Genomic DNA, 26,070 nt, shown 5'->3' on the forward strand with positions numbered 1-26,070 from the left:
TTGGTTGCTGTAGTTACATTGTATGTGTTGTAAATTACTGATTGGTTGTATTTCAAACCCCTGTGGGCAGTACTATGTTTGTGGTTTATGAATAAAAGAGGCTGTACGTGAAGTACAGTCAGACCACTGCTTGACCCTCAACACGGAGCCTTGTCTCGTTATTGGGGGGATCCGCTGTATGCTGTTAGGGACTGATTGCCAGGAGTGTAAGCTGATTCCTGTTCGTCTGCTAGCAGCTATTCGTGAGGTTCCAGTTTGGAGTGCTATTTTGTATCCAGTTCGGGAGTTTGGTGTATCCTGCAGTAGCTGTGCCTGTCTCTCAGAAAGGGGCTTATCAGCTAAACGGATTTTAACCCCTTGTCTGCGGAAACGGTCTGTTACAGTATTGTACCACTTTTATTTAGAATTATCCCTATTTCTTAGCTCTATTGTTTGTATGTATAATGGTGTGCAGCCATTTTATTTTTTATAGATTATAATACATGTGACAAACCGCCTACTCTGGCCCCTCACCACTTTCAAAAGTGGCGAGCGGTGAGTAAAACACCCAAAAATTTGCACAATTTTTGGCAACAGCAGCATACGACTGACTTTTTGCCTCCACTTTTTTGGCGCAGAGGAGATGATAAATGTCCTCCTAAATGTATCCAGTGCTGTCAGGAAACTTGTGAACCATGGACATTTTATTTCAATGAATATATGGAAATGAGCCTCTAGGAGCGAAGGGGGAGTTGCCATTCCACCTGGAGGCTCTTCTCTCTCTGCAACTGCCGCCCCCTATGCACATTGACAGGGCCAGGTATTATGATGTTTACACTGTCTGGCCCTGTCAATCAAAGAGCAGAGGTCACAGGAGTTGCAGGGAGAGCAGAGCCTCTAGGTGTAACGGCAACACCCCTGTTACTCCTAGAGGGTCATTTGCATATATTCAAACATAATTTTTCTTGGTAATGCGGGCACACATGAACATGGGACCAACACAGATGCCTTCAGCTGCAAAGTGCACATGTAATAGGTCAGCCAGTGTCATAGGTACAAATCTGCTGACAGATGTCCTTTAGGTTTTATATAGTCTTCATTTTACTACTCGATCGCCAAAATTAGAAAGTGTCTTAGCTGTTGTATTGAATTTATCTAGAAGGCAGCATGATTAGGAGGTAAGCAGGCGATCTTCGGACATTATACCTTTGGTACAACATTCTAAAAGCGCTTTCTTTGTCAAAGGATTGATTGTCAGAGTGCATAGCAATTCTCTCTGGTATCCATCCAGTCAGCGCATGCAGGTCAATGTTCTGAAAGGCAGACACACCACAGATGTTAAATTCCCTTTGTACTTATTAGATCAAATAACAAATACCTAATTAAAAAGCGTTCTGTAAAAAAAAACACAATTATGATGAAACTGTAATATGTTACACTGCATACTGGGAGCCTGCAGTACACTCCTTGGCACTACACATTAAGGCCATGGCTTTATATACGGTATTCTTAATTATGCTTCAGTTGCAAGATAAAGATTAATAAAAGTTTGGGCACGTGCACTGTGGCTCTATATACATTCTGCGTTTCTCTAGACATGCTTGCAGTCAAGGGGGCAGCGGCCTCCTTGCTTCAAGTCAAGATAACCACGCCCCCTGCCCCTTCACTGTGACTGGCTTGGGATGGTTTTTGGAGGGGACAGGTTCCCTTTAAACAGGTTTTCCAGGATTTTTATACTGATGACCTATCCTGTGGATAGGTCATCAGTATCTGATCGGTGGGGATCCAACACCCGGGACCCCCGCTAATCAGATGTTTTAAGAAGGCAGCAGTGTTCCCGGAGCTTATCAAGCACAGTGTCGTACATTGTATAGCAGATGTGCTTTGTATTGCACTCAGCTTCATTCACTTGAATGGGGCTGAGCTGCTCCTAGGCCACGTGACTGATGAGCATGTCGTCACTGGCCTAGGAAAAGCAGAGAGGAGGCTGCAGCGCTCCTCAAACAGCTGATCGCAGGGTCCCAGGTGTCGTACCCCCACCAGATACAGATGACCTATTCTGAGTATGAAAATTTTGGAAAACTCCTTTAATTTTCGTGGTTTGGAGAGTTGTATCAGTGCAGCCTGTGTAAAGTCTGTTCGGTCTCTGCCGGACTGCACAGACCCCACACAGTGCTTCAGATCACCACTAGAGCCCAGCACTGAATGAAGCCAGGCTCCCCCTGTAATGGTCAGGATCAGACATAACTCTGATCCCGGCCACTTAAACACCTAGATGCCACAGTCAATAGCATCCACAGCGTCAATGCAGTTAGATAGGGGGAGGGTGACTCCCCCTGTTGCCACTGCTCACAAGCAAAAAAATAATGGGGTGCTGATGCATTACCATGGCAGTGAGGGGCCTAACAAAGCTCTCCTATCCTGCTGTGACTGTATGGCTAATAGGCTGCACAGTGTTATAGACTGCCTGTCACAGTTACAGAGAAAGGCCATAATGTATTGGTATACATGGTATAGCAATACATTACAAAATTGATGTTCCCTAGTGGGACAAAAAAAATTATAATTAAACATTAATAAAGTTTATACAAAAAAAAAAAAAAATTCAATAACAGTGGTTTATTTTGCAAGAGTGGTAATGGTAAAAAAAACAAAAAAACAAAAAAAACACATACAATACACATCTATGGTAACGCTGTGTTTGACAAAACCTATATTATAAAGATAAACACGGTATTTAAACTACTCTTTGAACGTAAAAAAAAAGCAAAAATGAAAATGGGATTTTTTTCCCTACCCTCCCCCAGAAAAAAAAGGTTAATCAATATATCATAATCATATACTCCAAAATGGTACCAAAGAAAACTACATCTTGTCCTGAAAAAAAACAGGCCACATACAGCTATGTTGGTGGAAGAATGAATTAAGTTATGGTTCTTAGAATGCAGTGACAACATATTTTTTTTTATTGTTTAAGGAAATAAAAACAAATATAACTACGGTATATATATTTGGTATTGCTGGGATCAGATATCGCAATAACGCCTGTACAAGTGTCTTAGACGCCTGTTAAGGCCATTTTACTCCCTAAAGAAAGTGTAACGTGTACCAATTCGCCTTAGACTACTTTCACACTTGCATTTTGATGCGGATCTGTCATGGATCTGCACAAGCGCATGCATTCAGATAATACAACCCCGCATGCATCTGTTCAGAACGGATCAGTTTGTATTATCTTTTTTTAAAATTTTTATAAATATTCTTTATTATTTTTCACATAAATTATCCTATACATTACAATAACCATTTACAATATTTTTCAATCAAACATTTTTACCATCCTCCTCTTAACCTCATCAGAAAAAAATAGAAGGAGAATACAGAGAAGAGGAAAAAAAACCCAAAAAAACCAAAAACTAAATTGGTACCTTCCTCGCGAAAATCGGCGTCGTTAGCCGACGCATGCGCAATAGTTACTGTGATGCCGTACAAGGAATGGGCATCGCAGTGTGCATGCACCGGCCAAAGGAATGAGTTCGCCGGCGTGGGATATCGGCAGCATAACAAGTTAGTACAAAGGCGGTCAGAGGGAAAGGATGGGCGGGCAGAGGGTAGGAAGGGGCGGGGGGACGCAATGAGAAGGCTGAGCAAGCAGGGCACCTAAGACAGTAACGCCGCCCTGGGCACTTGCGAGCCCTCATTTGCATATCTTATAAAGATCGTTTTTTAGGGTCCAGGATTGATGCCAGAGGTAACGTTTTTATTAACTGTAAGCATGCTAGGGAGCTATGGGAAGGGTTAAAAAAGTGAAATGCTGGTGACAGACTCCCTTTAAGCTCATTTTACATTCTAATAGATTTTTATTTATCTTTATCATATTTGATCTGTAAATCTGAAGAGTATTGAGGGTCTGGATCTTTTTTATCTGTGCTGCTAAATAATACAGTCTTAGACCTGGGACTGACATACCCCCTTTCCCCTCTGGACACTGCAATATCTGTCTCTTAATTCTAGGTTTCCGTCCCCTCCATATTAGTTCGCTCAGCAATTCCTCTATTATCTTAAAGACACTTCTTGGAATTTCTATTGGGGAGTTCCAGAGGACATCATTTATCATCAGTAATAAACACATTTTAATCAGAGAGATCCTCCCGGCCATGGAGAGAGAGATGCCTTTCCATACCTTAATCTTGCTTTTGACTTTAGCTATAAGGGGGATAACATTTAGTCGAGTGTAATCCCGTATTTTAGCAGAGATATTTATACCAAGGTATTTGATGCTCCCACCTTCTTCCTTTATTTCTAATGGTCCTGGTATAAAACTACCCAGAGGGTCCAGTGGGATACACGCAGATTTTTCCCAGTTAATCTTCAGGCCTGCTAACTTACCATATTCTTCAAACTGGGCCAATATATGAACCAAGGAGTTATGTGAGCCTACAAACAGCATTAAATCGTCCGCATACAATGAGAGTTTTTCCTCATGGTTCCCGTATCCAAATCCTTTAATGCCATCATGCTGCCTTATTATTGCAGTGAGGGGTTCCAGTGCCATCGCAAACAATAGAGGGGAAAGGGGGCAACCCTGTCTGACCCCTCTACCTATCTGAAAGGACTGTCAGATCATCGTTTACTGTTATTCTAGCACTTATTTGAGTATACAGGAGTTTTAGTCTCCGAACCCCATTCTCCTCAGGGTAGCAAACAGGAAGGTCCACTCTACAGTGTCAAACGCTGTGGATGCATCACTTGAGACTATTATCCGTTCCCCTCTGTTATTAGGTATTATCTGCATGTTCATAAAACATCTCAGGATGTTCTCAGACGTCGTTTTACCTGGAATAAATCCCGTTTGATCCTCATGTATGATTGTACTAATTATATTTCCTAATCTGGCTGCTAACACTTTTGCGAGAATTTTATTGTCGGTATTTATTAATGATATTGGACGGTATGAGTCCATCGTCGTAGGGTCTTTCCCTGGTTTTAAGATAAGGGTGATCAGGGCTTCCCGCAGGGAATCCGGTAATATTTTACTCATCCTTGCAGCGTTCCACATATTTAGGAGTTTTGGGGTGTATATCTCTTTGTATTCTTGATATACCTCAAAGGGAATTCCGTCCAATCCTGGGAATTTGTTTTTCCCTACATTTTGCAAGGTCTTATTTATTTCATCTATATTTATCTCTTTTTTGAGGTATTCTTTCTTTGCTTTCATCAGAGCATTCACTTTTATGTTGTCCAAAAACTCCTCTATTTCCTTTACATCGGCCTCTAATCTACTCCTATACATATCTTTAAAGTATAACTGTCGTATTATTATTTTTTTGGAGTATTGGATTGTGGGGATTAATATCTCCTTGGTGGCCCTATTTAAATTTTTCACTGTGTATTCAATTACCCCTTAATTCCACAGTTTTGTCCCCTGTACTGCCTACTTTTACCTGTGCTTAACCGCCTCACGTCCGCCCATAGACTATAAACGTCCTATGGGTGGACGTCTATTTCTGACAGCACGTTTTAAAACGTCCTGTCAGAAATAGCAGCTGCACGCTAATCGTGCAGCTGCTGATCGGGTTGCCCGCTGTCAGTGACAGCAGGGCAACCCTAAGACAAGGCAGGGACAGTTCCCAGGTGTCCCTGCCTTCACGATCGCTGCAGACACAGCGCTCACCGAGCGCTGTGTCTGCAGAGCAGGAAGCGCTGTGCGCTTCCTGTTCCGGCCCGGCGGTCATGTGACCGCCGTGACTGGAGAGTGCAGGGGCTGTGTGAGGTCTCTCAGAGACCTCGATCAGCCCTGCTGTGAGGCTGTACAGCGCTGGATTGCTGCTGTACAGCCTCTATAGGGGTGCATTTGTCCTGTAACTGGGGCTACTATGTCAGCCCCAGTTACAGGAGAAATCAACTGTGAAAAAAAAAAGAAAAAGTGAAGCAAATGTCCCCCAGAGGTCTTGTATGACCTTATGGGGGACGAAAAGTGTAAAAAAAAATAAAAAAAATAAAGGGTTGAAAAAATAAAATAAAATAAAATTTCACATTTAAAAAAAAAAAAAGTTCCCAAGTTAGGAATAAAAAAAAAAAATTAAAAATAGAAAAAATAAAATAAAATAGACATATTTGGTATTGCCGCGTCCGTAAAAACCAGCTCTATAAAAATATCACATGACCTAACCCCTCGGGTGAACACCGTAAAAAAAACAAAAAAAAAAACTGTGTCAAAACAAGCAATTTTTGTCACCTTGCATCACAAAAGGTGCAACACCAAGTGATCAAAAATGCGTATGTCCCACAAAATAGTACCAATAAAACCGTCACCTCATCCCGCAAAAAATGAGCCCCTACATAAGAAAATCTCTCAAAAAATAAAAAAACTATAGCTCTCAGAACATGGACACATTAAAACATAATTTTTTTGTTTCAAAAATGCTATTATTGTGTAAAACTTTAATAAATGAGAAAAAGTATACATATTAGGTATCGCCACGTCCGTAACAATCTGCTCTATAAAAATGTCACTTGACTGAACCCCTCAGGTGAACGCTGTAAAAATAAATAAATAGAAACTGTGCTAAAACAACCAATTTTTTGGTCACCTTGCCCCATAAAGTGTTATAATGAATGATCAAAAAATCATATGTACCCAAAAATAGTACTAATAAAACTGGCACCTTATCCCCTAGTTTCCAAAATGGGGTCACTTCTTGGGAGTTTCTACTGTAAGGGTGCATCAGGGGGCTTCAAATGGGACATGGCATCTAAAAACCATGTGGAGTTCCTTTTCTTCTGCGCCCTGCCGTGTGCCCATACAGCAGTTTATGACCACATGTGGGGTGTTTCTGTAAACCGCAGAATCTGGGTAATAAATATTGAGTTTTGTTTGGCTGTTAACCATCGATGTGTTAAAGAAAAAAATTGATTAAAATGGAAAATCTGCCAAAAAAGTGAAATTTAAAAATTTGATCTCCATTTTCCTTAAATTCTTGTGGAACGCCTAAGGGGTTAACAAAGTTTATAAAATCGGTTTTGAATACCTTGAGGGGTGTAGTTTCTACAATGGGGTCATTTATGGGGGTAACCTCTATGTAGGCCCCACAAAGTAACTTCAGACCTGAACTGGTCCTTATAAAGTGGGTTTTGGCAATTTTCTTATAAATTTGAAGAATTGCTTCTAAACTTCTAAGCCTTCTAACGTCCTAAAAAAATAAAATGACATTTCCAAAATGATGCCAACATAAAGTAGACATATGGGGAATGTTAAATAATAAATATTTTATGAGGTATCACTTTCTGTTTTAAAAGCAGAGAAATTGAAATTTAGAAAATTGCGAATTTTTCAAATTTTTGGGTAAATTTGGGATTTTTTCATAAATAAAGGTGAAATATTTTGACTCAAATTTATGACTATCATGAAGTACAATGTGTCACGAGAAAACAATCTCTGAATGACTTGGATAAATAAAGGCGTTCGAAAGTTATTACCACATAAAGTGAGATATGTCAGTTTTGCAAAATTTGGCCTGGTCAGGAAGGGGGCAAATGGCCCAGATGGGAAGTGGTTAAAATAGGGTTGCTAGGCATCTAGGAGGACGCTGCGTGCAAGGTCACTGTAAGTAAATGATTAAAGCCAGGTCCTCCCCAGCAGCTGATAACAGTGCCTGGGCTGTGTGCACTTCTCCCTGTCCCTGCGCTTGGCAGACGCTCCCTCACTCAGCAGACTTGGAGAATGCAGAGTTGAATCAGCGCACAACAGGGAAGGGAGATCTGCCGTCTGCTCAGTGTATAAATGAAAGCAACATGTGGTAAGAGGACCCCTTTGTGCTGCAGGAGATTAACCCTTTAGGGGGGGAGGGCTCTGGTTACTGACACTTTTGGGGGGCTATTGTTACTGGCTAGTGAGGGCAGGCGGGATTAGCCTCAGGGTGAGGGCAGTGGCGGCCATCTTAACTAAATAGAGAAATTGCAGTTTTATGCAGACTGGTTGCTAAGGGCTGAATCTTATTAAATATGGGGTAAGTCAGTCTAATAGTACCGTATTTATCGGCGTATAACACGCACTTTTTCCCCCTGAAAATAGGGGGCAAATCATGTATGCGTGTTATACGCCGATATTCATTGCGCTGTATGAGCCGGGAGAGAGGAGGGGCTGGAGTCCGTAACTAGGGGCGGGGCCCGGTGCAGTCACTGTACTCTTACACCGGGCCCCGCCGCTCACCAAAGTATTTATAAACGTGAATCCTTATCCTGTTATTAAGCTGCCCTCTCCCATGTTCCCCTGTATCCCCATAGCACTTACTTAAGCTTCAATAGCAGGCAGAGCGGACGGCAGCAGTAACGTCACTCACTGACGTTGAGCGCCTGCTCCGCCCCCTTTATGAATGAAGCAGGCGGAGCAGACGCGCGACGTCAGTGAGTGACGTTACTGCTGCCGTCCGCCCTGCCTGCTATGGAAGCGTGTGAATCGTAAGTGCTGTGGGGATACAGGGGGGACATGGGAACATGGGAGAGGGCAGCTTAATAACAGGATAAGGATTCACGTTTATAAATACTTCGGTGAGCAGAGGCCCGGTGTATTGGGGGACACTGTTATGAGGGGGATCTGTGGATGACATATAGCAGTGTCATCCACAGATCCCCCCCATAACAGTTCCATCCACAGATCCCCCCCACCCCATAGCAGTACAATTTGAAATTTAATTTTTTTTCCTGAAATTTCCCTTAAAATGAAGGGTGCGTGTTATACGCCAGTGCGTGTTATACGCCGATAAATACGGTAACTGATTCTGGAATATCATGTTATTACTAACTACATATATGAAAATTGAAATTAGGGTCTAAGTGTGACAGTTATCCTTTAAAGTATTCTCTGATTGTCTCCTTTTTTTCCCACTGTTTGCCCTGCACCGTTTACCAATCTTTGAATAAAGTTACGTTTACGTTGGGCTGCAACAATAGCTGCCAACTTCTTCCCTGGTGTATGCCCCTGGGTATAGTGGTCATAAATATAGTTCACTCTTTGTTGCTCTGCTAATAGAAACATTATGTCTGAATATTCACTTTGTTTGTCTCTCCATGTCTGGAAGTTTCTCTCATTTGGGTTAGCAATGTATTCCTTTTCAGTTATGTCTAGCTCCTGCTCTATTTTTCGTATCTGTTGCCTTTTTTCTTTTTACAAATAGCTATATGTTTCATAAGTATCCCGCTCATATATGCTTTGCCAGCCTCCCATACAATTTTGGTGTCTGCCGTTCCTTCATTAGTGTCAAAATATTCTCTAAGTTCACTTTTTCGTGATTTCCATTTATATCTATCCAACCTAATTTGATTCTAATCCTAGTTTCTTTCTTTTCCCCCGGAGTCCCTTATATTTACTACCATTGGACCGTGATCTGAAACTCCTCGCTGTGTGTACGTAACCTTAGCGATTTCGTGAATTATGCTATAATCTGTCTTGTAGACTGGGGTATTGATTCCCACAAAACTGCCCCCTCAACCCCCCCTGACTCCCCCACCTCTTGCGATATCTGCTTCCCCTTATCTTCTTGAATTTTATCCTGTTTTTTATTACTGCCTTGCGGGGATAGGGACTGTCTCGTCATGGTTGTAATTAATTGTTGCCTAGACCTATCGATCTTACAGTTGCCGGGGGAGATGGATAAATCCAGGGTAGTGGGTGGCTTCCCCCGTTTTCCCCTCATATATTTGGCCATTATGCCTTATGTTCTTCAGTCTATTTCTACGGTATAGCCGAGGGAGTTCCAATTTCCTTTGACCTGCAGTTTATTTTACCTGCAATACCCTTGGTGTTTAAACGCAGCGTATAATAGAAACCCCAAAAAAAGGAACCACCACTCTTCTGAGAGGGTTTGGAGTGTGCTTTATGCCTTATTATTGTGCCCTATACAAATTCCGTTCACTTCTGGTCCCAGCTAATAGCTATTCAAATTAGTATCATCTTCAACATAGCTAAAATCCGTCTTGAACACCATTAAAAGTCAATGGAGGACGGATCCGTTTTCTTTTGTGCCATATTGTGTCAGAGAAAACTGATCCGTCCCCATTGACTCACATTGTGTGCCAGGACGGATCTGTTTGGCTCCGCTTCGTCAAGCAGACAGCAAAACGCGGCAGGCAGCGTTTTGGTGTCCGCTTCCAGAGCAGAATCGAGACTGATCGGAGGCAAACTGATGCATTCTGAGCGGATCCTTTTCCATTCAGAATGCATTAGGGCTAAAGTGATCCGTTTTGGATCGCTTGTGAGAGCCCTGAACGGATCTCACAAATGGAAACCAAAACGCCAGTGTGAAAGTAGCCTTAGACTTTTACCCGTCATACAGGGTGCGCTGTGAACGGTGCAGGCAGCGCAGCGATGCTGGTGCCTGAAATAACCAATATCAAAGCTCTGTACAGCTAGGAGCTTTATTATTTGTCGGTTTGGGGGGGCTGCTGGAAATGGACCGACCCAACGTGATTTATGCCGCATGATGAACGCTGTAAATTTAAAGTGCAAAGAAATATGGTTGAACTGCTCATTTTTCCATTACCGCTCCCAAAATGAGTTATATGTACTCCATATGTACTCCAAAATGGGGTCACTAAAAAATTCTAATTCGTCCCACAAAAACAGGCCCCCATATGGCATCAACAAAAAAATAGAAAAGTTATGGGCAAAAAAACCACCAATCCAATAGTAAATAAATTTGCAATAATAATGGAGATTAAAATTGATAACCATTCTTAAGTTATCAGCCCTAATTCAGTACAAATTGTATTTCCTTCATTTAGCTCCCTGGTCTTTCTATGCTTAGGAGTCCAGTGGACGGTCCTACTCAGTGACTGAGCTTTCCCTTCATGAACGATAGCCGTCAATCACTAGGATCACCCACTGGACTCCTAAGCATAAAAAGAACAGGGTTTTAAATTAATAAAATACAGGTTATATTAAATTTTTCACCAAAATTACGTATATGAATCTTCCCGGCTCCTCCTGCTCTATAACACTTGAATGGGAGGGAACAGTTGTAATTACAAAGGAGACGGCCTGCAGGTAAACTTTGAATTGGAGGCAGCGCTGGTACTAGGGCCACAACCTCTTCAACAGCTGATCAGCGTGGAGGGGGGGGAAGGGCGCGGGGGCGGCGGGAATTGGACCCCCGCCAATCTGATATTGATATTATACCACCACACAATCCATTTAAGACGTTAATGGAAAATACAACTAAAATACGCTTGAAAGAAGTAATGTGTTTTTAAAAGCATCTGCAAATTGTGACCATGTGCAGTCATTTGAAATCAATGGGAAGCTGTTGGTCACGGTTTTGCCTAAAAACCCAGCTAGAAAATATACAGGAAGAAGTTAAGCACTCTCATCTTACTGAATTCGATCCTGGAAAGTCATAACCTCCCATCACTTTCATGTAGGCTTTTTCAATAAGAGACACCCATAATTCATTCTTGTTGTTCGAATAGGAGCACAACAGCTCTCCATTATGATCCACTGGCAGAAAATCATCTATGATCACCTGCAAGAATAAAACAATGCCAGAAATACTAAATCACTCACAACTAGGTAGACTACTAAAACATTTTACAAAGAGTCAAAGGGGTTGTCTCACCCCAGACATTGGGGGCATATCACTGGGACCTGCGCCTAGCTTTAGAACGGAGCCCACAAAGTGAAGGAGGGCGAACTGCGCATGCATGTCCACCCTCTATTCATTCCTATGGGAGCCAAAAATAGCCAACCGCTGGCTCGGCTATTTCCATCAGCCCCATAAAAAAAATGGAGTGCTGGCCGCGCTTGCGCAGTGCACTTCCCATTCATTCCAATTGGACTGGCGAAAATAGCCGAGCATGCCGCTCGGCTATTTTCAGCGCTCCCATAGGAATGAATGGAGGGCGGCTGCGCATGCGCGGGGTGTCCTCCTTCACTTTGCAGGCTCCGTTCTAAGGAGAGGTGCAAGTCCCAGAGGTGGGACCTGCCCCTATCAGACACTGGGGGGTACATCCTAGCGATATGCTCCCAATGTCTGAGGAGAGGCAACCCCTTTAAAAGGAATCTGTCATCACATACCTTGATATAAATCAAGCTGCCTTGGAAGATGTGCGCTGGGCATCTGAATGTAACCCATGTAGTTCCGTGGTGCCAATACAGAGCTGTCAGCTATAGTTGGGCATTGCCGTTGCGCCCGGAATACCAGTCAGGGTATGCGCAGGCAAAGCCCCCTCCACTGTGAGTGACAGGGCCAGGCAGTGTAAAGCTAATCTTGCCTGGCCCTGAAATCTGGTGGCAATGCATGCGCTTCTGTACAATATTGAAGCTCGCTGGGCGGATAGATACATACACAGAACAGATTCCATCCGCTTCATTAAAAGATACAGCGCGTAGATTTCAGGGCCAGGCGAAATTACCTAAATGGAGCTCCAAGTGCAACGGCAAAGCATTGGTTGCACCAAGGGTGTAATTAGAATAATATAAAATAGCTGATATCTCTGGATTGTCCCCACAGATCTACGTGGGACAAACTGCATATATATCAAGGTTCCCTTTAAGTCTATGGGACACAATGTTATTAGTAATGTATACATGTGGTATCTTTTGTATTAGTACAGAATGATTTAATTCAGCCCTATAAGGGTCCATTCACACGTCAGTAGAATGGGTCCGCATCTGTTCCGGGTGCGGACCCATTCATTCTCTATGGGGCAGGAATGGATGCAGACAGCACACAGTGTGCAGTCTGCATCCACATTCCCGGAGCGCCCCCCCCCCCCCCCCCCGATCTTCCGGTCCGCGTTTCCGGAAAAAAAATAGAACATGTCCTATTCTTGTCCGCAATTGCGGACAAGAATAGGCAGTTCTATAGGGGTGCTGGCCGGGTGTATTGTGGATCCGCAATACACTACGGACGTGTGAATGGACCTTAACCTACAATTTATCAGTTCATCTAGGAGCGTACATATATAAACAGCGAGAAGAGAGGGGAACTCTTTGAAAACCACTTTCTAGGTCCCAATGAGGAGTTACCTTTCTAGGTACGCCATTAATGTGCAGCTTCACCATGTATTTGCCACAAGGGTTGTATTCTGGTTCTCCCTTTTTGTTTTGTGGGTAGATGATGCTGTGAATAAAAGAAAATACTGGTATATTATCAAGAAAAGTCATTTGAAAGAGCAGAAAAGAGAATGACTGCACAACTGGTGCCATGATACAACCAAAGGCAACAGCAGAAGGATCCACCTGGTCAATAAGCCAGTTCCCAGCGCCAATATAAATCCAAAATCCTACACAGGCAGATAGTAGGGTCCATTAGGGAAGATGACTGCTGCGTGTAAATGTAGCTTTGTGTTCACAATTGTGCAAATTTTTCTCGTAAAATGACGAACACCATGATGGAAACCTGAATGACTAGAGGTCTGTCGGGGACTGCTGGTCTCTGTCATGCGACTGATCAGTCCCCGACATGAATTCTGCTTTTCTGTTCTTTGTGATGGAACAGAAAAGCCGAAAACCCGACACAGATGTGAACAGAGCCTAAGCTGTCTAAAGCCAATTATTATTTTTACAGCACATAAAAAAAATGCCTGATGACGATCCTCTTATCCCCACTATTTTATCACATATTTACAGAATCAGTTTAAGTTATATATAAAAATATTGGATACATCCAAAAAGGATTTCTCTACTAACTGGTATGACGTACAGAGACCCCCAACCAAATGTAAGAATGCACTGTATTGGTCTCATACCTTGTAATCAGTTTCTTGTTGTAGCGTCTTTCATAGGCAGCACTGATGGCGAGGGAGGCCACAAAAGAGCAATCGGACACTATTGTCTGACAAAATACACACAGTGGTTACATTATGTTCTTTCCACATTTCACATAAGGTAAGGTTAGTTTCATATCACCCTACCAGAGTCCACCGTATCTGGCCTAGACGGATACTGCCACTCTCCGCCAGACCCTATTGACTATATTGGGATCTGGCAGGGATTCTGGCGGTTTCCAGTAGGAGTGCCGGGTTTCGGCCAGACAAAAACCGGTGTGTGCACCAGTTTTTGTCTAGCCCAAACCTGGCACTTATGCTGAAAACCGGCCAGATCCCCTCTGGATCCCATTATAGTAAAAGGGCTCCAGCAGTATCCAGCTAGGCCCTATACGGTGAACTCTGCCAGCTTTACTGCAGGTGTGGAAGTAGCCTAACCTTCCCCTAAAAGTTATCTATCATGTCTGACCTATTAACTGCATTAATACATGTACACTATTGCCACAGATCAGAAATGTTATGGTAATGCTCTCCGCTATCGTCGCCCACTGTGGGCCATGAAATGCATTGAAAGGACTCCTGAGCACACTCAAGTCTTCTCTATGCATTCAGTGGCCGGGTTTGAGCGCGCACAGCGGGGGACCTTTAAAGACCAACAAAAACTAGAGCTGGATGCTAAAGGAACACCCGTGTCTGAAGCCAAATCCTCAGTGATAGTCAAAGGGTGGCAAATTATAAAAAATATATAACCAGGAATAGCTAGTGTTGCAAATGGGCTGCTTCAAGGTATTTGTTATTTTTCCATTTATCAAGATTATCAAAATGATACGTCCTTCCAATTTTTTGAAAGAGTTATAAAAGGGCAGGCAGTAAATGAGGACCACGTCTGTTCGCAGGTTATGCGTGGTATTGCACCTCTTCCTAATCACGTCAATACCGTGAGCTGCAATACCATACACTATTAGGGGACAAATGTGGTGTTGGAGAGCAACCATGTTTTATCTAAAGCCTGACAACGCCTTTAAAAAGGTACGGCCACACAGTTTTTTGGACGAGGTTCTGAGGAAGATCTGTCTGCAGGATTTTCAGCTAAAGCCAGAAGTGGATCCACCAGGAAGGAGAAGTATAAATCCTTCCTTTATATTTGCTATTTTTTTCAATCCACTTTTGACTTTGGCAAAAAATCCTGCAGGTAGATCTGACTGAAAAACTTATCCCAAAAAACTGCCCATACCCAAAGAGGACCTGTCCGCCGCTCTCCAGACAGTCCTTCTTTAGAAAATGTAGTAATAGAGTAATGAGCGAGCACTCATACACTTGGCAACCAAATTGACATGTGCAGAAAATATTTATTATATCCCCATAAAATACAAGTAATAAAATTTATAAGAACAATGTAGCAATAATATACAACATTACAATCACATATATTGTGGTAGATATGATCAACACTATATTCATATGACTCAATAGTGTCGATAAATTCAATAATATATATCACACCAAGAAACTTCAAGTATATGCTGATATTTGGGAAGAGGGGGTATTATCTTCTAGCGCTCTATCCCAATTTGGGAAACTGAATGTCACTGAAAATGTTGTAGGTGTATTCACTGGGAGCGCAATATGTTCATAAAGTGTCCACAGGAATCCTGATAATGTGAAAAGTCTCTTATAGCATATCCTTTTAAGCTCGATATGAGCTTTGGATTGGAGAAAACTTTAAATCGATGTTTGGCTTACCGTCTAGCGTCTGCTGTCTCCCTATTGCTTCAATGGAGCTTTAAATATTTGCCGGCTTATTCAGTCGCTCCATACAGCAAGCTGGTTTAAATTTCGCAGGAGTTCCAAAGATCGCAGGAGTTACCACTCTGTTCCGCAATTTCCTTTGGTGCAGCTTTCGACGATAAGAATAGTTAATCCTTTACTGTAGAGATTGTCTTCTGTATGGCCATACAGTATTATCGGAGGCTTTTCAATGCAGGTACATCACTTGTTTCACCATACGCGTTACGGGTAGATTCACTCTCCCTTCCTCAGTGGTCAAGACACTGAGGAAGGGAGAGTGACCACTGAGGAAGGGAGAGTGAATCTACCCGTAACGCGTATGGTGAAACAAGTGATGTACCTGCATTGAAAAGCCTCCGATAATACTGTATGGCCATACAGAAGACAATCTCTACAGTAAAGGATTAACTATTCTTATCGTCGAAAGCTGCACCAAAGGAAATTGCGGAACAGAGTGGTAACTCCTGCGATCTTTGGAACTCCTGCGAAATTTAAACCAGCTTGCTGTATGGAGCGACTGAATAAGCCGGCAAATATTTAAAGCTCCATTGAAGCAATAGGGAGACAGCAGACGCTAGACGGTAAGCCAAACATCGATTTAAAGTTTTCTCCAATCCAAAGCTCATATCGAGCTTAAAAGGATCAGCTATAAGAGACTTTTCACATTATCAGGATTCCTGTGGACACTTTATGAACATATTGCGCTCCCAGTGAATACACCTACAACATTTTCAGTGACATTCAGTTTCCCAAATTGGGATAGAGCGCTAGAAGATAATACCCCCTCTTCCCAAATAACAGCATATACTTGAAGTTTCTTGGTGTGATATATATTATTGAATTTATCGACACTATTGAGTCATATGAATATAGTGTTGATCATATCTACCACAATATGTGACTGTAATGTTGTATATTATTGCTACATTGTTCTTATAAATTTTATTACTTGTATTTTATGGGGATATAATAAATATTTTCTGCACATGTCAATTTGGTTGCCAAGTGTATGAGTGCTCGCTCATTACTCTATTACTACATTTGCCTTTAAGAGAGGGTGGGGTGATTCCCTCTATATGAGCTTGCAGCACCATACCTTAACTACTTGCTAGTGAGCCACCACAACCTACCACTTCTTTAGAAAATACTTGTACTCCCCATGAAATAATTTCTTTTAACTTTGTACTGCGCTGTTATTCTGTCATCCCTCTGACAACTGGGTACTACCAGTTGGTGGGGTGCCTGCAATTAGGGCTAACAGCATCAGACTGTAGGGACACAACCTTTGGTAACGCCCACTAAGGGTACTTTCACACTAGCGTTTTTGTTTTCCGGTATCGAGTTCCGTCACAGGAGCTCAATACCAGAAAAAACTGATCAGTTTCACCCTAATGCATTCTGAATGGAGAGTATTCTGTCCAGGATGCATCAGTTCAGTCCCTTTTACGTTTTTTGGACAGAGAAAATACCCCAGCATGCTACAGTTCTCTCTTCGGCCAAAAATGCTGATCCCTTGCCGGAACGCCAGTATTAATTTACATTGAAATGTATTAGTGCATCCGGCATTAAGTGTTCCTGCAAAATGGATCTGGCTTTTCAGTCTGCGCATGCGCGGACCTTTCAAACTGCAACAAAAAAAAACTAATACCGGATCCGTTTTTCCGGATGACACTGGAGAGACGGATCCGGTATTTCAATGCATTTGTCATACGGATCCGCATCTGGATCCGTCTGACAAATGCCATCAGTTTGCGTCCGGATTGCGATGGAACTGCCTGCCGGAATCCTCTGTGAAAGTACCCTTATAAATTTCTAAGTGGAATGACACAGCTCAAAAAGTTATTAAAAATGCTCCAGAATTTAAGGAGAATGCAAGAACTACTAAAACAGACAAGTGAAGACTAGTGACAGGTGCCCTTGAATGTGTTACTAGTGCTATGCTCTGGAGCAGTACACCAGTTATACTGTACGGCAAGGTTCACAGCAGCAGCGCCATTTGTTTTTCTGTTCTGGTACAAGAGCAGAAGAAATGACAGCCCTGCATCCGGCCTATGCTGGACACCACAACATTTGATGGATGCCATTATATATAATGGGGTCTGTGAGGGTTCTGCGGATGTGAACCAAGCCTCGATTATCTGTTAAATATTAAAAAAACAGGCCAATGCTTAAATGAGGCATTTTGCTGAACGTTAGAATAGCTGTCAAAATCAAACAGCCCTTGTTAATGCCGCCACACACGATCTTACAGTATGTGACACAGTGCTGTCCTACCTGCTTAATGCTGAAACTGGAGACAGTGTAGATCATGGTGGGGTTGTTGGTGATTTCATCCGGCCTCACCCACCTGGAAAACATGGCTTTCTGCTTGGGGGACAATGCCAACTTGCCAAACTTGTCTCTGAAGTGTAAAACATGTGGACGGTCAAAAAAAAACGTAACCATGTTGTGTTCTAGTCTAGCTGCTACAATGTTAAATGTGTGGAATATGCTGATCAAAGTAGACCTGTCGCAGGAGGCAGGGCTCAGCGGGAAGTAAGACGACTGCCAATAATACACTGCAAGTGGGGATTAGGAGTAGTAACACAATACAAAGAAAAAACTTCATTATGTAAAAAAAATAATACAATGAATGAAAAATCGCTGCATATAATTGGTATCGTCACATCTGGAACGACTAGGACTATAAAGGGTATCACAATATCTAACCCGCCCTGTTAAATGTCATTAAATTGCTGTTTTTACTTATCCTAACTCCCCAAAAATGGAATAAAATGATCAAAGTGTCACCTATACCCCCAAATGCTACCAATACACACCACACTCCCCCCCCCCCCCCCCATAAAGGCCCCATAGTTCTCACAAATACAAATAAGTGTTTTTATTGTACAAAAGTAGTAAAAATAACTAGATACATATCAGCACTTGACATCAAATCTAATGATTGTCAATGGGGTCACGTTGTGGCTCCTGCACTGGTGTGACCACAAGGCGACAATCACGTCTTGTCTACGACTCGCTGTCGAGTGACACGTTGTCATGTAGCCACAGCCTTATATGTACCCAAAAATATTACAATTAACAATCTAGGGCCGCATAGGCTAAGCAGACAGAAAAGAAAAAAATAATGGTTGAGATGGAAAAACTAATGAAACTGCAGAACTACAAGGACCAAAAAAGGCCACAGTGGTAAGGGGTTAATTAAATGTCGCTGCACAGTGTGTGCTGGTGCTGCTGTATAGAAATAACGGGCTGAAAAGAATCATTCTGGAGCTCTGTTATCGTTTCTTACCAATATGTCCAATTAACAATCTTGAATATGATCTGGAATACTAAAAACGAGGCAGAGTAAGCAGGGCTCCAGACTAAAAAAATATCAAGGAGCCATTGGCTCCTAACCTGAAAAATTTAGGAGCCAAATTTACATTTTTAGTCGCCAAATTTAAAATACATATAATTACGGTATAATAAAAAAAAACACACACATGTCTTACCTAGGGTTGTCACGATACCAAAATTTTGACTATCTCGGGAGGAGCCTGCTCTAGTTCTCCTGGGCGTCTCCTTCTCCCAGGCTGGAGTGCTGGCCAATCGCAGCACTCAGCTCATAGCCTGGGAGAAAAAAACCTCTTAGGCTATGAGCTGAGTGCTGCGATTGGCCAGCGCTCCAGCCTGGGAGAAGGAGACGCCCAGGAGAACAAGAGCAGGATCCTCTCGGTTGAGCCGAAAATCTGAAGATACCGGAGCCTATACTGGGAGAACGGAGCGGCGCCCATGGATAATAGTAAGTGCAGGGAGATCCCTGGGCGCTGCTCTCCATATCTGTATACTTAGTTTAGATTTTTTATTGTAATGAAAAATTGAAAAATCCTCTTTAACCACCTCAGCCCCCAGTGCTTAAACACCCTGAAAGACCAGGCCACTTTTTACACTTCTGACCTACACTACTTTCACCGTTTATTGCTCGGTCATGCAACTTACCACCCAAATGAATTTTACCTCCTTTTCTTCTCACTAATAGAGCTTTCATTTGGTGGTATTTCATTGCTGCTGACATTTTTACTTTTTTTGTTATTAATCGAAATTTAACGATTTTTTTGCAAAAAAATGACATTTTTCACTTTCAGTTGTAAAATTTTGCAAAAAAAACGAGATCCATATAGAAATTTTGCTCTAAATTTATTGTTCTACATGTCTTTGATAAAAAAAAAATGTTTGGGTAAAAAAAAAAAATGGTTTGGGTAAAAGTTATAGCGTTTACAAACTATGGTACAAAAATGTGAATTTCCGCTTTTTGAAGCAGCTCTTACTTTCTGAGCACCTGTCATGTTTCCTGAGGTTCTACAATGGCCAGGACAGTACAAACACCCCACAAATGACCCCATTTCGGAAAGTACACACCCTAAGGTATTCGCTGATGGGCATAGTGAGTTCATAGAACTTTTTATTTTTTGTCACAAGTTAGCGGAAAATGATGATTTTTTTTCTTTCTTTTTTTTTCTTACAAAGTCTCATATTCCACTAACTTGTGACAAAAAATAAAAAGTTCTATGAACTCACTATGCCCATCACGAAATACCTTGGGGTCTCTTCTTTCCAAAATGGGGTCACTTGTGGGCTAGTTATACTGCCCTGGCATTCTAGGGGCCCAAATGTGTGGTAAGGAGTTTGAAATCAAATTCTGTAAAAAATGACGAGTGAAATCCGAAAGGTGCTCTTTGGAATATGGGCCCCTTTGCCCACCTAGGCTGCAAAAAAGTGTCACACATCTGGTATCTCCGTATTCAGTAGAAGTTGGGGAATGTGTTTTGGGGTGTCTTTTTACATATACCCATGCTGGGTGAGATAAATATCTTGGTCAAATGCCAACTTTGTATAAAAAAATGGGAAAAGTTGTCTTTTGCCAAGATATTTCTCTAGGGTGAATAGGACTTTACACTCTCCCTGCTGTCCTGTGCTTTGTGCACACAACAGCAGGGAGCTGACCATGGCAGCCAGCCTCTGATCAGCCCCCTCCAGCCTCTGATCAGCCCCTCCAGCCTCTGATCAGCCCCTCCAGCCTCTTATCAGCCCCTCCAGCCTCCCTCTTATCAGCCCCTCCAGCCTCCCTCTTATCAGCCCCTCCAGCCTCCCTCTTATCAGCCCCTCCAGCCTCCCTCTTATCAGCCCCTTCAGCCTCCCTCTTATCAGCCCCTCCAGCCTCCCTCTTATCAGCCCCTCCAGCCTCCCTCTTATCAGCCCCTCCAGCCTCCCTCTTATCAGCCCCTCCAGCCTCCCTCTTATCAGCCCCTCCAGCCTCCCTCTTATCAGCCCCTCCCCCCCCTCTTATCAGCCCCCTCTGGTAACAAACCCACCCTGCCTCCCTCCCCAGTATTAATCATTGGTGGCAGTGGCCACAGGGTCCCCCTCCTCCTCCCCCCATCATTGGTGGCACTGGCAGTGGGCAGTTCCGATCGGAGTCCCAGCAGTGTAATGCTGGGGCTCCGATCGGTTACCATGGCAGCCAGGAGTCACGCTACTGAAGTCCTGGCTGCGATGGTATGTTAGTGAGCAGCATTATACTCACGTGCGCCGTGATCGCCGGGAGCTCCTTCTTCTCATAGGTCTGTGCGGCGCATTGCTAATGCTATAAGCATAGCAATGAGCCGCACAGACAGAAGAAAGAGCGCCCGGCGGCCACGGCGCACGTGAGTATAATGCTGCTCACTAACATACCATCGCAGCCAGGACTTCAGTAGCGTGACTCCTGGCTGCCATGGTAACCGATCGGAGCCCCAGCATTACACTGCTGGGACTCCGATCGGAACTGCCCACTGCCACCAATGCAGAGAGTCGAGACTGAAGAACCCAGCCCCCGACCTCTGACAGGACGCTGTGATCCGCGCGAATAACCCCTCAACTGAGGGGTTAATCGCGCGGATCACAGCGTGCAGTCATAGGGGCCGGGATATGGCCGGCACATTCATTGGTGGCGCAGTGGCCACAGTCCCTCCCCTCCTCCTCCTACCCTGTTCTTAGTGGCCAGCGGCAGCCGCGCACAGTGGGGAGGGAGGGACTCCTCTCCTCCACTGTGCCGCTCAGGAAACCATGGTGCGCGCCGAGAGCGCATCTTTGAAAACGGGCTGACAAATACCCAAGCGCCAGGACCAAATTCCTGGTCGCCATGGCGACCTGGCGCCCGGGATTTGTCGAGCCCTGAGTTAGTGGAATATGAGACTTTGTAAGAAAAAAAATAAATAATTCCGCTAACTTGGGCCAAAAAAATGTCTGAATGGAGCCTTACAGAGGGTGATCAATGACAGGGGGGTGATCAATGACAGGGGGGTGATCAGAGAGTCTATATGGGGTGATCACCCCCCTGTCATTGATCACCCCCCTGTAAGGCTCCATTCAGATGTCCGTATGTGTTTTGCGGATCCGATCCATGTATCCGTAAAAATCATACGGACATCTGAATGCAGCATGACAGGGGGGGGTGATCAATGACAGGGGGGTGATCAGGGAGTCTGAATGGGGTGATCACCCCCCCTGGAAGGCTCCAGGGAGACGCCTGTATGTGTTTTGCGGATCCGATCCATCTATCAGTGGATCCGTAAAAATCATGCGGACATCTGAATGGAGCTTTACAGGGGGTTGATCAATGACAGGGGTGTAATCAATGACAGGGGGGTGATCAGGGAGTCTATATGGGGTGATAACCACAGTCATTGATCACGCCCCTGTAAGGCTTCATTCAGACGTCCGTATGCGTTTTGCGGATCCGATCCATCCATCAGTGGATCCGTAAAAATCATGCGGACGTCTGAATGGAGCTTTACAGGGGTGTGATCAATGACAGGGGGGTAATCAATGACAGGGGGGTGATCAGGGAGTCTATATGGGGTGATAACCACAGTCATTGATCACGCCCCTGTAAGGCTTCATTCAGACGTCCGTATGCGTTTTGCGGATCCGATCCATCTATCAGTGGATCCGTAAAAATCATGCGGACATCTGAATGGAGCTTTATAGGGGGTTGATCAATGACAGGGGTGTAATCAATGACAGGGGGGTGATCAGGGAGTCTATATGGGGTGATCACCACAGTCATTGATCACGCCCCTGTAAGGCTTCATTCAGACGTCCGTATGCGTTTTGCGGATCCGATCCATCTATCAGTGGATCCGTAAAAATCATGCGGACATCTGAATGGAGCTTTACAGGGGGTTGATCAATGACAGGGGTGTAATCAATGACAGGGGGGTGATCAGGGAGTCTATATGGGGTGATAACCACAGTCATTGATCACGCCCCTGTAAGGCTTCATTCAGACGTCCGTATGCGTTTTGCGGATCCGATCCATAAATCAGTGGATCCGTAAAAATCATGCGGACATCTGAATGGAGCTTTACAGAGGGTTGATCAATGACAGGGGGGTAATCAATGACAGGGGGGTGATCAGGGAGTCTATATGGGGTGATCAGGGGCTAATAAGGGGTTAATAAGTGATGGGGGGGGGGTGTAGTGTAGTGTAGTGGTGCTTGGTGGTACTTTACTGAGCTACCTGTGTCCTCTGGTGGTCGATCCAAACAAAGGGGACCATCAGAGGACCAGGTAGCAGGTATATTAGACGCTGTTATCAAAACAGCGTCTAATATACCTGTTAGGGGTTAAAAAAAACACATCTCCAGCCTGCCAGCGAACGATCGCCGCTGGCAGGCTGGAGATCAACTCTCTTACCTTCCGTTCCTGTGTGCGCGCGTTTACAGGAAGTCTCGGCTCGCGCGAGATGACGCGTATATGCATGACTCTGCGCAGGGCTGCCACCTCCGGAACGCGAATCTGCGTTAGGCGGTCCGGAGGTGGTTAATACCCATTTTCCCCCTTAGGGGCTAGAACCTGGGATCTTTCATCCCTTGTGCTAATTACCCTGATAGATCTCTATCAGGGTGAATAGGATCTCCCACTCTCCCTGCTGCCCTGTGCTTTGTGCACACAGCAGCATGGAGCTGACTATGGCAGCCAGGGCTTCAATAGCGTCCTGGCTGCCATGGTAACCGATCGGAGCCCCAGGATTACACTGCTGGGGCTCGGATCGGAACTGCCACTAATGATAATACTTGGGGGATGGGGGGGTTGGGGGCGCACTGCGCCACCAATGATTCTGATTTATAATACTGGGGTTGGGGGGGGGTTTCGGCACACTGCACCACCAATGAATATCGTTTATGCTTAATACAAACGCAGGCTGCGGGTGCCGGACATATGCCATACCCGGCACCCAGCCTCTATGACTGCGCACTGTGATCCGCCGCTATTAACCCCTCAGGTGCCACTCAATAAAAAGGCCGCACATGCTCCGTTTCATCCTTCAGCTGCCCCCTGAGCTGTGATAGGGAGAGCATGGACACACATACATTAGTAAGTGCCTTGTATTAACTTTCTCTACATGATAAATGGATGCGGACAGCACAAATATAACATGTGTGCTGTCAACATTTTTAGCGGCCCCATAGAAATGAATGGGTCTGCATTTGATCTGTAAAAAATGCAAACCGAAAATACGTTTGTGTGCATGAGGCCTAAGTGTGTATACATATGTACATAGCTCTCAGTCACTGATAGCTGACCAGAGGAGGTCTTAAAGGGGTTTTGTTACTTCAGCAAGTGGCATTTATCATGTAGAGAAAGTTATTACAAGACACTTATTAATGTATTGTGATTGTCCACATTGCTTCCTTTGCTGGCTTGGTTCATTTTTCCATCACATTATACACTGCTCGTTTCCATGGTTACAGACCACCCTGTAATCCATCAGTGGTGGCCGTGCTTGCACACCATAGGAAAAAATGCCAGCCTCTCTTGTGGCCAGGACAGTGGGAGCTCACTTAGACTGGTGCAACCACTCTGTAATCCAGCAGTGGTGGTCGTGCTTGCACACTATAAGAAAAAATGTCAGCCTTTCTGGTGGCTGGGATGGTGGGAGCTCACATAGGCTGGTGCTTTTTTCTATAGTGTGCAAGCACAACCACCGCTGCTGGATTACAGGGTGGTCGTAACTATGGAAACTTTTGGAAAATAAATGCTATTTGCTGAAGTGGCAAAACCCCTTTCAGAAAAATGCTTTACGGCAGCCCCATGGGCCATAGACACAATGGTCAGGAGGGGACCTCATTGTCTTCTATGGGAGAGTTTTCTAGGCATGCTGTGTGACCTGTGCAGAGGTCATTGTACAAGGAAAGAATAGATAAGCTTTGACAATCACCTATTGTGAATAGTGGATCCTGTCTTATCTATACACAGAGGTGATCTCATTACAGGCAGAATTAGAATGACAGATAAGAAGATAATTGCAGGAAAGTGATGTGTATAGACCTAGAAGTGGCGCCGATTATTATTCTTAGTGGCCAGTGCGAAAACCTCAGGATTTTATGGTTTTTGATTACATATAGATATTGACATGGAAAATTAAAAAGAACCTCATCGAAAATTCTTTAAAAATATGTTAAACATAAAAATGTGATTTAAAGAGGACCTTTCATGTTTTTTTTTAAGTTCAGATAAATACCTTTCCTTGCGGGGTACCCCCCGCTGATCCAATCACAGCAGACAGCGTCACAGCAGGGAGAAAAAAAAGCTCACCTTCTCCCTGGCTGTGACGCTTTCTGAAGTGATTGGATCGCGGCACAGCAAGGGAGAAGGAGACGCCCAATGAGAGACCCTGGCGTCGTCTCCTCCTCCCTGTACCGATGTTCAGTATTGACATACTAAGTGGGAAAACTGCAGGAGGGCACAGCGGTGCGTAGGAGCGATATTTGAAAAGAACAGGCAGGGTGGCAGCAGTGTAAAGGAAAGGTACCCCGGAAGGAAAGGTATTTATCTAAACTTAAAAAAAAAAAAAAAATGAAAAGTCCTCTTTAAACAATAGGTCATTTTCTGATGACACATTCCCTTTAATATAAAAACAACTTTCTTTAGGTTTCTTTTAATAAACTGTGTATATTTTTACATACTGCCTTTCTGTGTTACGCTATGAATTTTTACTTTTCATTTGCTTACGATTACTTTACCGCACACTTACGAGAAAGGCATAGGGAAGGCGAAGCGCTCTCGCAGATCAACGCTCATGAAAGGCACATATTCAATGCCATTAATTTTTGAGGTCTTCCTGTAAAAAAGATGAAGACTGTCAGCCCAGAACATAAAGGAATGCACTTATGTATTGAAGGTAGTGTGAGAACGCAGCAGTGAGATCGCTTACCTCAGCACTTCTATTTCCTCCGCTGTATACCTCTGACGAGGGGGCTCGCTGTTCTGGGACGGTCTGGCAGATGCTGGTTTATCGTTTAGGCTGAAGTCTGGACCCAAAGGCAGGAAGTTTCGTGACGGTTGGTTTTGGTTTTGCTTGGGGGCAGATGGCTTATCTTTTGAAGCTGCTTTAAACATGGAGTCTTTCAGCGATTCTGCTCTATTGAAGAAAATAAAGAAAAGTTTCATATCTGATTTCTAAAAAACGGTTCATTCAACAGCCTAATGAAGTCAAAGATGGAATCTTTATAA

General features: G+C 43.8%; 1 protein-coding gene across 2 annotated transcripts in view; it reads right to left on the reverse strand.

Moving 5' to 3' along the window:
- Window positions 1-26,070, reverse strand: part of CAPN7 (calpain 7) — a 69,758-nt gene that overhangs the window by 24,958 nt on the left and 18,730 nt on the right. For both annotated transcript variants that reach the window (XM_040433479.1, XM_040433478.1), the window contains exons 5-11: window positions 25,772-25,978; window positions 25,592-25,678; window positions 17,806-17,932; window positions 13,726-13,811; window positions 13,004-13,097; window positions 11,352-11,498; window positions 1,186-1,292 (exon numbers count right to left, since the gene is read on the reverse strand). In XM_040433479.1, coding sequence (XP_040289413.1) covers window positions 1,186-1,292; window positions 11,352-11,498; window positions 13,004-13,097; window positions 13,726-13,811; window positions 17,806-17,932; window positions 25,592-25,678; window positions 25,772-25,978 — 855 coding nt within the window. The remainder of the gene's footprint in view (window positions 1-1,185; window positions 1,293-11,351; window positions 11,499-13,003; window positions 13,098-13,725; window positions 13,812-17,805; window positions 17,933-25,591; window positions 25,679-25,771; window positions 25,979-26,070) is intronic.

Source organism: Bufo bufo, chromosome 5 (assembly GCF_905171765.1).
Source record: "Bufo bufo chromosome 5, aBufBuf1.1, whole genome shotgun sequence".
Lineage (NCBI taxonomy): Eukaryota > Metazoa > Chordata > Amphibia > Anura > Bufonidae > Bufo > Bufo bufo.